This window comes from Vombatus ursinus, unplaced genomic scaffold (genome assembly GCF_900497805.2).
Source record: "Vombatus ursinus unplaced genomic scaffold, bare-nosed wombat genome assembly UNPS02014179.1, whole genome shotgun sequence".
Lineage (NCBI taxonomy): Eukaryota > Metazoa > Chordata > Mammalia > Diprotodontia > Vombatidae > Vombatus > Vombatus ursinus.
This window is the reverse complement of record NW_020953957.1, coordinates 1,621,196-1,634,357: the sequence shown is the minus strand read 5'-3', so window position 1 is coordinate 1,634,357 and position 13,162 is coordinate 1,621,196. Positions and strand designations below refer to the sequence as shown.

The window sequence follows — 13,162 nt, the reverse complement described above, 5'->3', positions numbered from 1 at the left end:
AAAGGCAGCGGTGACAGCTCATGTGAAGGCCCAGTCCTTCAGAACAGTCAGGAGACAGCCAGTCCAGGTGACAGGTAACCCAGGGTAGCTAGAGTGTCAAGGGGAGAGGAGGCTGGTGAACAGTCACATCTGTGCTGGTGTTCTGATGGATAGAACCTTGCTTGTTTCTGAGTTTGAACCGTCAAACCTTGCCAGGGGTTTTGGTGGCAAGAACTCTTCTGGGTATTTTGTGGCTGTGACTGCTGAGACTGCATTGCTGGCAGGCAGGTAGGCTGGAGCCACATCTCCTCTGGTTACTTCCTAGAAGGCTGTGGTAGAATTGGGCTGTCTTTGGGGCTAGAGGCCAGGGTGAGGCAAGGTGCTGCTATTTTTCAGGTTCTTGGGAATGGAGAGGTTACTTCCCGCAGAATGTGACGGGGCATGATCTCACTGACCTTATTGATGCTGCTGCCCATTTTTCCTTCAGGCTGCCTCTGCCACTCTGATCCAGAAGCACAAGCCTTTGTGCAGAGCTGGTGTTTGGTAGGGAGGATGCCAGTTTTTCTCGTGCATTCCTGTTCTTCGTCTCATTCTTGGTATTGCCTTTTTTGTTACAGAGCTACCATCGTTTCTGAAAACCCCAATGGACCTAACTATCCGTACTGGAGCCATGGCCAGGCTGGAATGTGCTGCAGAGGGTCATCCTGCCCCTCAGATTTCCTGGCAGAAAGATGGTGGCACAGACTTCCCCGCAGCACGAGAAAGACGTATGCATGTCATGCCTGAGGATGATGTCTTCTTCATTGCCAATGTGAAGATAGAAGACATGGGGATATATAGCTGCATGGCGCAAAATACTGCAGGCGGTCTCTCAGCGAACGCCACCTTAACAGTGTTAGGTGAGCTTCTTTTCCTTTCCCATGGCTCACAGTATCTGACTAAAGCCTTATGACTCAGGAGCTACCCTTGGTTTTGCGGGAAAGGAACCTTCTAAGTGAGGCATCTTCATTCCAGGCAGGCCTGGCAGCCTGGATCTCCTGGTCCTTTGTTGTTCTTGTCCCTTAGGTGGAAGGATCTTGTTTTGGAATAAAACTGGGTGGGTCATGTAGTCTGGTGGAGAGGCTCTGATGGAGAAGTTAAGTAGAAGTCCCAATCTCTCATGATATAACTAATCCTGCTCTTGGCAAAAGGAAAAATACCTTATTCATTTGCTTTGTCCAGCTTTAGGTGAATTCGTTGACTTTCTGATGGTTTTTCTTGGTAGTATTGGGGTTTGAGGCAGTGTTGCACCAAAGAGCTTAAATAATGTTAGAAAAATGTTCCTCTACCTAATTTATTAAAGACAGGTGTAAGTCAGGTTGCCTAACTTAAAATATTGTTCTTTTTTCCCTTCTAGAAACACCTTCTTTTATTAGACCTCTGGAGGACAGAACTGTAACTCGAGGTGAGACAGCTGTCTTGCAGTGCATCGCTGGAGGAAGTCCAGCCCCTCGCCTCAACTGGACAAAAGATGATGGTCCTCTGATGGTGACCGAAAGGCACTTCTTTGCAGCAGCCAATCAGCTTCTTATCATTGTAGATGCTGGGCTAGAAGATGCTGGGAAATATACCTGTATCATGTCCAACACCTTGGGGACAGAACGTGGTCACATTTACTTAAATGTAATCTCTTCCTCTAATTGTGATTCCTCCCAAAGTAGCATTGGGCATGAAGATGATGGCTGGACCACCGTTGGGATTGTTATCATCGTGGTGGTATGCTGCGTCGTAGGCACCTCTCTGATTTGGGTCATTGTTATTTACCATATGAGAAGGAAGAATGAAGACTACAGTATTACCAACACAGGTGAGAAGTGTCTGCAGAGGCAGTGCTTGTTTTTTAGTTTTAGTAATCGCTGTGCTGGGGAATATTATAAAATGTTAGTGAACTAAGGGACTTTGATAATATAGCTCTGGTTTGTGATAAAGGGGGAAAAGCATTTTTCTGCTACCGCTTTTTCGACTTCTTTGATGCATCGGGAAGTTTGTGTCTGAGGAGCATTCTGAAGTGACTATTGATCTTCCGAAGCCTCTCCTTGTGCTAAGACCATGTTCCTGGCACTCTGCCAGTTGCAGTGGCCCCTTTGTGTTGATCTGTTTCTTCCCGTTGGAGGTAAGATCAGATCATTTGCTTTGGAGGGTCGAAAGAGTGTTGCGATTTTACTAGTTTTATGCACCTGCCATACTGAAAGTCCAGGAGAGAGGAGGCTGTTTGGTGAACAAGTAGGTAGATGTGGTTTTGGGGTTTGGTTCCCCCCCCCAAGAACTTGGAGAGAAATGGAACTGGTAACTGGCCAGTGGTGATGGTTTTAAGTACAATTATAGGCTGGGGGGCTATCAATCAATAAACATTTATTGAGTGCTTACTATGTACCAGGCACTGTGCTAAGTGCTGGGTATTAAAAAAAAAGGAGGCAAAAGACGGCCCCTGCCCTCAAGGAGCTTACAGTCTAGTGGGGGAGACAACATACAAGCAAATATATACAAGGCACATAATAAATAAATATAATAAATGGGAAATAATTAAAAGAAGGAAGGCACTGGAATTGGGAGGTTTTGGAGAAGCCTTCCTGAAGAAGTGGGATTTTAGCTGGGATTTATAAGGAATCTAGGGAGGTCAGTAATATGAGCAGAGATGGAAGAGCATTCTAGGCACAGGAGACAGCCAGATAAAATGCCTGGAACCAAGAGAGATGTGGCAGGGTTGTTGGTATCCCTAGGTGACTGTTCCTTTGGCTAATGGTTATTTGCTATACCTTTGCATAGATTGTGCATGCTCAGTGTTTCCCTGAGTGTTGACTTGAAAGTTGCTTGTGTGCCTGTCTCCACAGAAGAGCTGAATCTGCCTGCTGACATCCCTAGCTACCTGTCTTCTCAGGGAACGCTGTCTGAACCACAGGAAGGTTATAGCAACTCTGAGGCTGGGAGTCACCAGCAGCTTATGCCGCCTGCAAGCGGATACATACATAAAGGCCCAGAAGGTAGCTGCACCTGCTTAGGTATCATTCCAGCCTGTCTGAAACTTAAACTAGTACAAATTTTCTTCACTATACAAAAGAGATGTGTTTGGGGAAAGTTGGTTTTAAAACATTTTTGTGAAGTGCATCGTATTATTTCAAAGATAGAGTCCTAGGAGAAAACATCTGGTTATAAAGAAAATAAGAGGGGCAGCTAGGTGATGCAGTGGATAGAGCCCCGGCCCTGGAGTCAGGAGCACCCGACAGTTCAAATCCAGCCTCAGACACATAACGCTCACTAGCTGTGTGACTCTGGGCAAGTCACTGAATCCCAACTGCCCCGCCCCCACACACAAAGAATCACAGATTTTGAGCTAAAAGGGAGCTTTGAAGTCACCAGTCCAGCATCCTCATTGTACAGACTGAAAAAGAGAAAGTGACTTGCCCAAGAGTTCACAGGTAGTAAGCAGCAGAGCTGAGATTGGAACCCAGATCTTCTGACTGTTATCTCCGTATGAGTGCTTTCAGACAGAAATCCTTGACAGGCAGAGATCACAGGGTCATAGATTTAGAGCTGTCAGGTATCTCAAAGAACAGCTAGCACAGCCCCTTTGTTTTATAAAGGAGGAAACTGGGGTCCCAAGGAGATTACCTGACTGAATTACCCAAGATTAATTGTGAGAAGCAGGATTTGAACCCAGGTCTTTCTTGACTGCAGAGCTAGTGTTCTTTCTATTGTACCATGCTGACTCCAGTAAAGAAAAGTCTTAATTGCCAGAAATAGGCGAAATATCTACTTGCAAGGATCGGAATGAAGCATTGGCTGGGTTTACCAAACCAAAGTGTTATCCCAGGAAGGGGGAAAATGTGTTTAAAGAAAATGCTGGTTGTTTTTTTTTTTGGTTTGTTTTGTGGTTTTTTTGTTTTTTATTTTTTGGCTAGGCAGTGGGGTTAAGTGACTTGCCCAGGGTCACACAGCTTGTTAAGTGTCAAGTGTCTGAGGCTGGATTTGAATGCAGGTCCTCCTGACTCCAGGGCTGGTGCTCTATCCACTGCGCCACCTAGCTGCCCCTAAAAAAAAAATGCTGGTAGCACAACTTGTTGAGATAGTGTCCCCATCCCAAATCCTTGCAAGTTTCCATCCAGAAGTTAGCATTGCCCAGTTTAAAGTGAGGGTTTCATGGAATGAGCTCTTAGCTCCTCAGTCCTTGCTTTGTTTTGCACAACTCAGATGTGTGTCTTAGACTTTCATGCCAGCTTTGTCTCAGCTCCTTTGATTTCATCATAATTTCACAAAATCATGATTAAGCAGGAAGGCTAGGTAGGGCTTGGCTGCTTTGCTTCGTAAGTGAGGAGTGTTTGGTTTTTCCCATGTTGTCATCAGGTGGCAGTGGCAGCCGGGTGATCTGCTCAGATTGTTACGACAATGCCAACATCTACTCTAGGACCAGGGAATATTGTCCATACACCTATATCACCGAGGAGGACGGTCTGGATCAAACGCTATCTAGCCTCATGGTCCAGATGCCCCAGGAGACTTGTTTGGCACATCCTTCCCCAGAAGCTGCCATTGTGGACACCTTGATGTCTTCGGGAGACAGAGACATGTCGGGCTTCCTTACCAGCCATGACCGGATCAATGAGAAGGCACTTGCATCCACACAATTGAGCAGTGGTAAGGCTTATGGGATGTTTTGTTTTCTTCTCTTTAGGGTTACTTTCTTTGCCTTGAGTTTTTAACTTTGAACCTAATATAGCTTTGTCACTTGGCATTGTGCAAAATGAATTGGTTTGATGGAGTGTTGAATTACTTTCATAAAGCTGAATTTTGTGCTATCAACTGGAACCAAAGATTTCTGTTTTTGTAGGACTTTGAATAAAACTGTTGGATGCTAACAAGATGACACTATTTAAAATTCATAGGGTATATAGGAATTTGGGCTTAGTTAGAAAATGTGTGTCTTCCCCTTTCTCATCTTTTATTTTTAGTGGAATAACACTGAATAAAGTGTAAAAATTATAGTAGGAAGACTGAAAAATCCTTCCTTTTTTTGTAGTTTCATTGAGAAGAGTAAAAAGTTTCCACTCAGTTTGCTGTAGCAGCTTCTAGATACTATGAGATAAATAAGAAAAATTTTTCTCACTTGCCAGTTTCCTGATTTCTTTTGTGGGATATGCTCAAGGCTGCTCTGATTTGGGGGTACACCACAGAGTAGCAGTTTGGGGGAGAGAGGGAGTAAGGCAGTGGTTTTCCCAGACAGCCAGAGGAGAACACCTGATACTTTGTATTTGGGCTCTTGGTAAATCTTTGTTGGATTCCTGAGTGAGTGAATGAAACCAAGTTCTGTGCTTGGCCCCTGAAAAGCACCTTTAAAAGATGCTTCTTCATCCAGTCAGGCTGCTGGCCTCCTTTGCCAACCCAGATCCTCTAGTGAAGAGCAGAATGATTCAGGGCCAGCGGTAGCTGAGGAAGAGAAGAAGATAGAGGGAATATGCATATTGGATGTTTGCAAAGTGTGTGGGGCTGTCCTGAGAAAGCCTAACCTGGAACTTAAGCCGTGTTCAGTTATCAGACAAGAAGCATTTCCCCAGGCTTCTGTGTGTAAGAGACCAAAGGTTTTTTGCAGGGTAGAAATGGGGTTCCTAAGTTGGAAAAGTGCCATTGGTGAAATTATACCCATCATTTGTCATTACTGCCACTGCTCAGGGAAGGAAATTACGCAGGGCCCTGTTCATTGCCTTTCTCCTCAGAAGACAGAGTAGTGAATATGAATAATATAAACGGATACAATAATATCTGTGATTTCTCTTTCCTTGTCTTTAGTTGCTTTTGTTATTTTATCTGTCCAAATAAGGAAAGTAGCAAGTGAGAGTCCTTTGACTTCATTTGTCCATTCATAATTCTTCTAAAGGTCTTCTTGTTCTTAACGTACTCCGTATTTGTTTCTGAGTAGTTTTTTCATAGGTATCTCACTTTTTAGTCCCAAACATATAGCATAGAATTAATACAGCATATTGTTAGCAGTGTCACGGCAGAGGGGTAAGCACCTTACTTCTACCTATCACTGTACTTTGAGTAGAACTAAGTAAAGGAGAAATGTAATTGAAATCTCTCCCTGGCAGAAAAGCTTTCTTACAAGAGACACTATATGGATAATTTTTTCAATACTCACTTTTTTGTCAGGTGGCTAGGGAGGGGGGAGTGCGATTGTGGCGCTTACCATGGGTTTCGTGTCAGAGTGAATTGTCTGTACCAAATCAGGGATTTATCGTCTGTGTCATGACATTTTAAATTAATTAGTCAACCCTGAGTTCTGCAAGTGCTTGGGGTTTGTGGTCAATGTCACTTGGAGTCTAATGCTTCCATGTACTTGAGGGGGAATGCTTTGTTTTTATGAGAAGCGTACCAAAATGAAAGGTCTTTCACTCCTGGTTTAGGTGGAGGAAGTGGGAGTGGAATGGGGTGCTAAAGTTAGCCTCATAAATAGTGTTTCTTTAATGTATTAACATCAGTAATATACTTGCTGTGTATGTTATTTTCCTAGGAATATATTTATTGAGGAATACTGAGGATCTTTGTTGAGGAATAATACATACATTTTATACAAGATAATATTGCCTTATTTAAAAAAATTGACTTAAGAAAGGAAAAGGAGAAAAAAGTCATTAAAAATAAATCTTGATCTTGTATTTCTTGTTTGGTATTTTATTCTCAGAAACATCACAGCGGCCATTATGGGGCATAAACAAAGAACTTGGACTCCCACAATCTCACTTTTCCCAGCAGCCAGTCCTTGAGTCACCACGACTTCTCCAAAGTGAGAACCTGACAGAAGGTGATGAGGACCATTCTGCTTCCCCCAGACCCTGTCACAGGCTGCAAGGCCACCCCTTTGACTTCAGCAGGACTCAGAATGTACAAGATGGCAGTGAAGCTACATGAAGCACGCTGCACTCAGACTGGCGTGTGGACGCACACTTCAATCCCCAGCTGTGTATGTACTACCTCAGAGCTCAGAGGGAACCCCAAGGTTCACCTTTGCTTTCCTGTCATGTTTACAAGTACAACTGCGTGGGCCGAGTGAGCTGGTCACTGAGGAGGACGGAAGAGTCCAGCTCTCTCCTCTCTTGAGTCGCATCAGATCGAGAGACGGCCCAAGGACCTGACTAGTACAACAACTGTTTCTCTTGGGCCCAGGGGGACAATGTCCAGGTTTGCAGTAGAAAGAGGTTGGGAGAATGAGATTGCTGCTTGCTATCCGGAGAGAGCTTGGCTAACTTACTTGGTCTTCTGAGAAGACTTCTAAAAGTGCGCGTCAAGTTTTTGTGTAACCGTAAGCCTACCTTTGAGCTGGTGCTTCTTTTTCATGGCAACAAACAAGAATCCCATCCTTGTTTTGGCAGATTGGTACCAAGTTTAGGGCTTTGCGTTTTAAGTTTCTGTCCCTGTCAGACCAGGACAGCAGTTGTAAATACATTTTCACTTACAAATATTTTTTGTATTCACTACATGTAAAATGTCAGCTTAATGTAAATATTTTTTTAATATGCCAAAATTATGTAATATTGTGTGTTATTTTGACAGCTGCTTAACAGACCAGAAATGGATTTTGTAGAACTTGGAAAGTTTAAAAAATTTGCATTGAAAACTTCTTACTGATTAAGAAGTCTTTGTGTATAAGCAGGGTACCTCATGATAAATTTACACAGAGATGGCCATCCTGGGGTCACTGGCACTTTCTGGATTCTTTTCATTGGCAGAAATTCACACTTTTTTGTTCTCTTCTATAGACAGATTGTTTGTCCTCAGTTCTTCTCTTTCATTTTGTAAACCTCAGGTGGTCCTGTGCTTTTGATCCAGAAGGACTTGTCCATGTACATGTGGGGTTTAGGAAACAACCAGTTTGACCAAAGACATTCCTTTCAAAATAGATGCAGAAGGATTTTTTAAAAACAAAAATGTACTACACATAGATATACAGTAGAACACAGAGAATGTAGAGAAGCTGTAAGTGGAGAAGCTACTGGTCTGTGAGATCTTTGACTCGGTGTTTCTGTAAATGATACTTACGGCAGATCAACTTTACCCAGCAATGATATTTCTAGTTACTAAAGCTTTTGTTTGTAAGTTAATGACTTTAAGTGGGCAAAGAAAAGTAATGTTGCATATTTCTGTTTTCCTTATAGCTTCTAAGTCTCTTCTTATGGTCAAATTCAGTACCTTAACCCAGTTATGGTTTGGTCCATTTAAAGGGAGGTCAGTCACCATCTTACTAAAATTTTCTCGTTTAATGTGCTTCTCAAGAAGATCTAGATTCTCCCAAAGATTCCCATGTTGTCCACCAGTAATTTCAGCTAAGTTTTATTGATTTATTTTAATTCTTTTGTTTCCCTTACCCCACTAGCACTTTTTTGATTGGCTAATACTGCCGTTCCCTTGTTATTTCCTTTCTTCCGTAACATAGACTACCAAGTGGACCCTTTCACTTAGAATCAATCACCTCTCAAAAAATCTCTTCATTTAAAAAATTTTTGAAAGACAGGTCTACTTCTTATCCCTCCCCTTCTTGTCCCTCTCTTGTTACAATATGAGCCTCTTTGAAAGGCTCTCTTCCTGATCCAAGAAAGATCAACACTACATGAAGAAAAGCAATTTTCACAGAACAACTTGCGTGGTGCTCCTTGTTCCAACATCCCTGACTGCTTCCTCTTGGCAGGAATGATAGCATGGTAACAAGCCTGAAAGAGTGTCCCTCGTTAGTCAAAGTGATTGCACGTGGCATAACCCCTGCTTATTTCTAGACTGTAACTTATCCTCTCGCCACTGTCCCAAGAATTACCTCCACTTTTCCAATCAGTGGTTCGTTCCTACCCTTCTAACTGGTCAGCCTAAAACGTTTGCACTCTTTTCCCAGGATCCTTAGGTCCCTTCAGTAACTTTTTTTTTTTTCAGGTGAAGAGTTTTATATTTTGTTATTTTTTCCTATTACATGTAAAAACAATTTTTTAATGTTAGTCTTTTAAAATTTTGAGTTCTAGATTCTCTCTCTCTCCTTCCCCTTCCCCGTCCTTGAGAAGGCAAGCACTTTTATAGTTATACATGAGTAGTCATGCACAACATATTTCCATATTAGCCATGTTGTGAAAGAAGACACCCCACCCCCCCAAAACAAAGCAAAACAAAACAAGAAAATAAAGTTTTAAAAAAGTACACTTAGATCTGTGTTCAGACTCCCATCAGTTCTTTCTCTGGAGGTGGATAGCATTTTTCATCGTAAGTCCTTCAGAATTGTCTTGGATGGATCATTGTAATGCTGAGAATAGCTAAGTCCTTCACAGTTGATCATCGTACAGTATTCCTGTCACCGTGTACAATGTTCTCCTGGTTCTGCTCACTTCACTCGGTTCCCAGGTTCTTCCCCCTTCAGTAATTTGGTGGATCTGGAGAAGGGGAAAGCTGGCTCAGCTCTAAAAAGAAGTGAATTTGACTAGCTTCAGGACTTGGTGCTTGCCCTAGAAGCAGGCATTAGAGAGGCTTCATTATACATCCATTTTTGGCCTAATGACAGTACTAATTCTCCAGTAGCAATTTAACCACACAGTTTAAACTAACTTAGTGACTCTTCAGTGTTTGTTCAGAATAGTGTAATATCTACCTAATGCTAATATAACAGGCATCCTTGCTTAGCTCCTAGGCAAACTGAAGTGCTCAGGGCTGTGTTTTTCTGATCGCTGCCTTTCAGCAGGATGAGCAAGTGTTCCTAATTCATCCATTTGTATCTCTTGACTGATTGATCACCTAATTTCACCTGAAAAAAATCAACATTATTTTCCTAGTTACCCCAAGCTTTCCATAACACGGGCCTAGCTGAGTTATTTGGCTTCCTGTTACAAATCCGTTTTCTTAATCTCATTCCCTAATAACTCAAACTTCTCTAAGATAGAAGGTATTAGGAGACCAATTAAATGTATATCTGCCCCTGGAGTGTTATCAGAATAGATAATTCACCTGTGCAAGATCAGTTGCTTCCATATATCACTTTGAAGATGAAAAGGAACCTCAAGATGTTGGCAGTTTAGACTTTATTCCAGCCTACCACAAATCTTGGTGGAGGAGAATTAGACAATATCATATCAAGCAGAAATAGAAGCACTAGGTGGTTGGGTTCATGGGTTTAGTCCTGGAAGGGAGCTCATATGTGAGCTAGTCCAACCACTTGCAGATGAAGAAAATGAATCCCAAAGAGATTGTGACTTGCCCAAGGTCACATGGGTATTAAGCAGAAATCTGAGCCCAGATCCTATGGATGTAAATTCAGCAGATACCTGTCAGTTCAATGTAAGGAAGAAGGTTTTTTTTTTGTTTTTGTTTTTGTTTTTTTTTGTCAGAACTGCACAAAAATGGAGTGGCCTGCCTCAACACAGTGAGAAATTATTCAAGTAACGGCTGGATGACCCTCTGTTATGGATATTATAGAAAAGATTCCTACATTAGGAAGGAGGTTTGACATAGGTGACCTGTAAGGTCCCTTCCAATTATGATTTCTGTGAAATTCCCACATTTTCAGGGGATTTTGATAATCCCACCATTTCTTGTTCTCCCACATGGACTTTACCCAAAATAAAACCATGTGTTGGATCTTTATCCCCCTCCTGTATCTTAGTCTTTAAATCCACAAATGTGAGTAAGTTGAAAGATTTGGTATTAGGGGAACAAGGTTAAAATTCTGGGCTCTGCTGTTTCCTATCTTTGTAACCTAGGGCAAAGCATTTAATTTCTCTCATTTTCTTATCTATAAACTAGGGAGTAAGACTAGCTTAAGCTCTAAAGGTCCTACCAAGTTCTAAATCCTATGAATCTCTAGAAAATGTGACATTGATGTGGAAAGTGGAATTAGGAGCCTAACTTAAAAAGTAGAATTAGGAGACAACTTAAAAAATATATTGATCATATATGTTTTATAAGTCCCATGCTGCTCCTTGAGCTAAAAGGGACCTTCAGGGTCATCTAATCCAAGCACCTGCTTGGTTAATGAAACCCCTCTACAGTATCTCCAACAAATGGTAATATCCAATGTCTGTTAAAACTTCTAGTTTCACATAACTTTTATTGTCTCAGAGATCATTTTCATTCTCTTTCCTGGTTAGTTCAGAGGGACTTGTATTCTTCAATGCTGCCCCCAGATATTCTGATAATTGTTTCTAACCCTTTTCTGTTTAACATGCTGAAATCTAAAAATGCATGAATGCAAATGCAATGCTAAGAATTCATTTACCTTCATTTCACATACTTTCCTTATTTTACTTTTTTGCTTTACATTATTTAAGGGTCACAATGACATAGTTGGCCCTCATAAGGTCAAGCTGATATCTGCTATCTCTTTATTTGGAAATAATACTTTGTTTTCCTTATCATTCCCCCTTTTGCTTGGCAAATGAATTTTGTTCACCCACATCACCTGATTGTGCCCATCTAGGCTCAGTTTTTTTTTTTTTAAACAATCTTCTTCACTGATTTATAAAATGAAAAATTTCAAGTTAACTGGTATTCTGGAAATTGATATCAACCCCAATCAGAGCTTGAAAACCCAGGTCCCCTGTAGGATGGAATAGATGGTGAACTCCTGGACAAGTCCTGATCACACTCAAGATGACACGGGGAGAGGGCGGCTAGGAACCTCTATGTATATGTGTATTTTAAAGATACAGTAGGCAAAGTGAACTCTTTCATTATCAGCTGTTACTGTATCTTCAAGGAAATGTGTATCTATCCAACATAAAGCTCAAGGGTACTTCAACTAGTGATAAAGTAGCCTCTTCATTTATAATGGCCACCTTTCTAACCTTCACTTACCTTCTCCTTTCCTCTGTACCCTTTTAGTCTCCCTGCCTCCCCTTCCCCACCCTCTATCAGAGGATGCCAAAGTAATAGCAGCTATGAAACTAGTTGTACCCAAAGAGAGGTATAAGTCAAGTTGTCCTTTTTTGACGTTGCCCTTTCCTGGTATTTATATTTTCTCACCTATAAGAATGTATATTTTGTATAGCATGTGTAATATTTGTCTACTGTAATATGTCTTCAATAAAACAAAAGTACTGTTGCGATTCCTTTGTCACTTTGCTGTATGAGAGTGAAAACATGTCATTTTAAGGTGGTTACATTTGATTGAGGGAGGAGGGCATTTTAAAAACTACCATTGTGTTCCTGTTTTCTTATTGTTACAGTGGATTAAATCACAGAATATCAGGACTGGGAGGACTTTAGAGATAATCTGGCCCAATTTCTCCAATTTTACTGCTAAGGAAGCTGCTCTGGAAAGGGAGAATAATGTGTTTACCATTACACTGGTAGAAAGAGCTAAGACTAGAACACAGTCATTCCAACTCCATTCCCCTCCTGGGGGAATCCTTTGGCTCTAAGATTTTAAACTGTCACCAGCCAGAGGTGATGAAAGGTGGAGAGTGAAAGGGAGATTATGTAAAGAGTTTTACAAACCTTAAAGCTTCAGAGCTTTATTATCATAATTTATTATATTATGGAATATTATGTTAGGTGTTTTATAGGTTATCATTCATAGCTTTATTATGGTAAATATTCTTCATAGGCAAAGCTGACTTTTGACCCTATGGCACGTATTTATTGAATGAATAAAAAAATGGTACCCAGCACATCTTAGATACACTGAGTGTTCACTAATTACTTTTCTGGAGAAAAAAACCTCTCTCAATACAAAGGTCAGAGGAAGGAATTTGAAATAATCTTTTTAATTTAAACTTCAATAATGTGCAGAAAATGAAGCATTTTTACTAACTTTGTTTTGTGGTTAGTATTTTCAAAAATAGTATTTCTTTCCTCCTCCAAGTCTTCCTGAAGGATGGTCAACCACACTAATAAAATGTACCCAGTGCAGAGAATCTTTTGGACCAACGCCAGCAGTTACTGTCCAGCAATGGTTTCAAATTCAAATCAAGATAGATCCCCACCGGCAGCATATTGACTTACAAAACCACTAATTAACATCTATGTTTTATTGCATTTTTATTGATTTTGTTAAATATTTCCCAATTCCATTTTAATCTGGTTTGGGGGTACCTGGGAATTTCGAATTTGATACCTGTTTTACAGAACAATAGAGATGGAAAAAATGGGGGGATTGGGTTGATTACACCTCAGGGTGAGTATGTTC

General features: G+C 41.1%; 1 protein-coding gene across 2 annotated transcripts in view; it reads left to right on the top strand.

The window, feature by feature from the left end:
• LRIG2 (leucine rich repeats and immunoglobulin like domains 2) overlaps positions 1–8,944 on the top strand; it is a 46,421-nt gene extending 37,477 nt beyond the window's left edge. Inside the window, exons 14-18 of one of the 2 annotated variants that reach the window (XM_027860415.1) lie at positions 597–878; positions 1,376–1,825; positions 2,850–2,999; positions 4,360–4,650; positions 6,692–8,944. In XM_027860415.1, coding sequence (XP_027716216.1) covers positions 597–878; positions 1,376–1,825; positions 2,850–2,999; positions 4,360–4,650; positions 6,692–6,918 — 1,400 coding nt within the window. In that variant the 3' untranslated portion in view covers positions 6,919–8,944. Of the gene's footprint in view, positions 1–596; positions 879–1,375; positions 1,826–2,849; positions 3,018–4,359; positions 4,651–6,691 lie in introns of both variants that reach the window. The other variant, XM_027860416.1, reaches the window with a different exon arrangement.
• Positions 8,945–13,162: the final 4,218 nt, after the last annotated feature.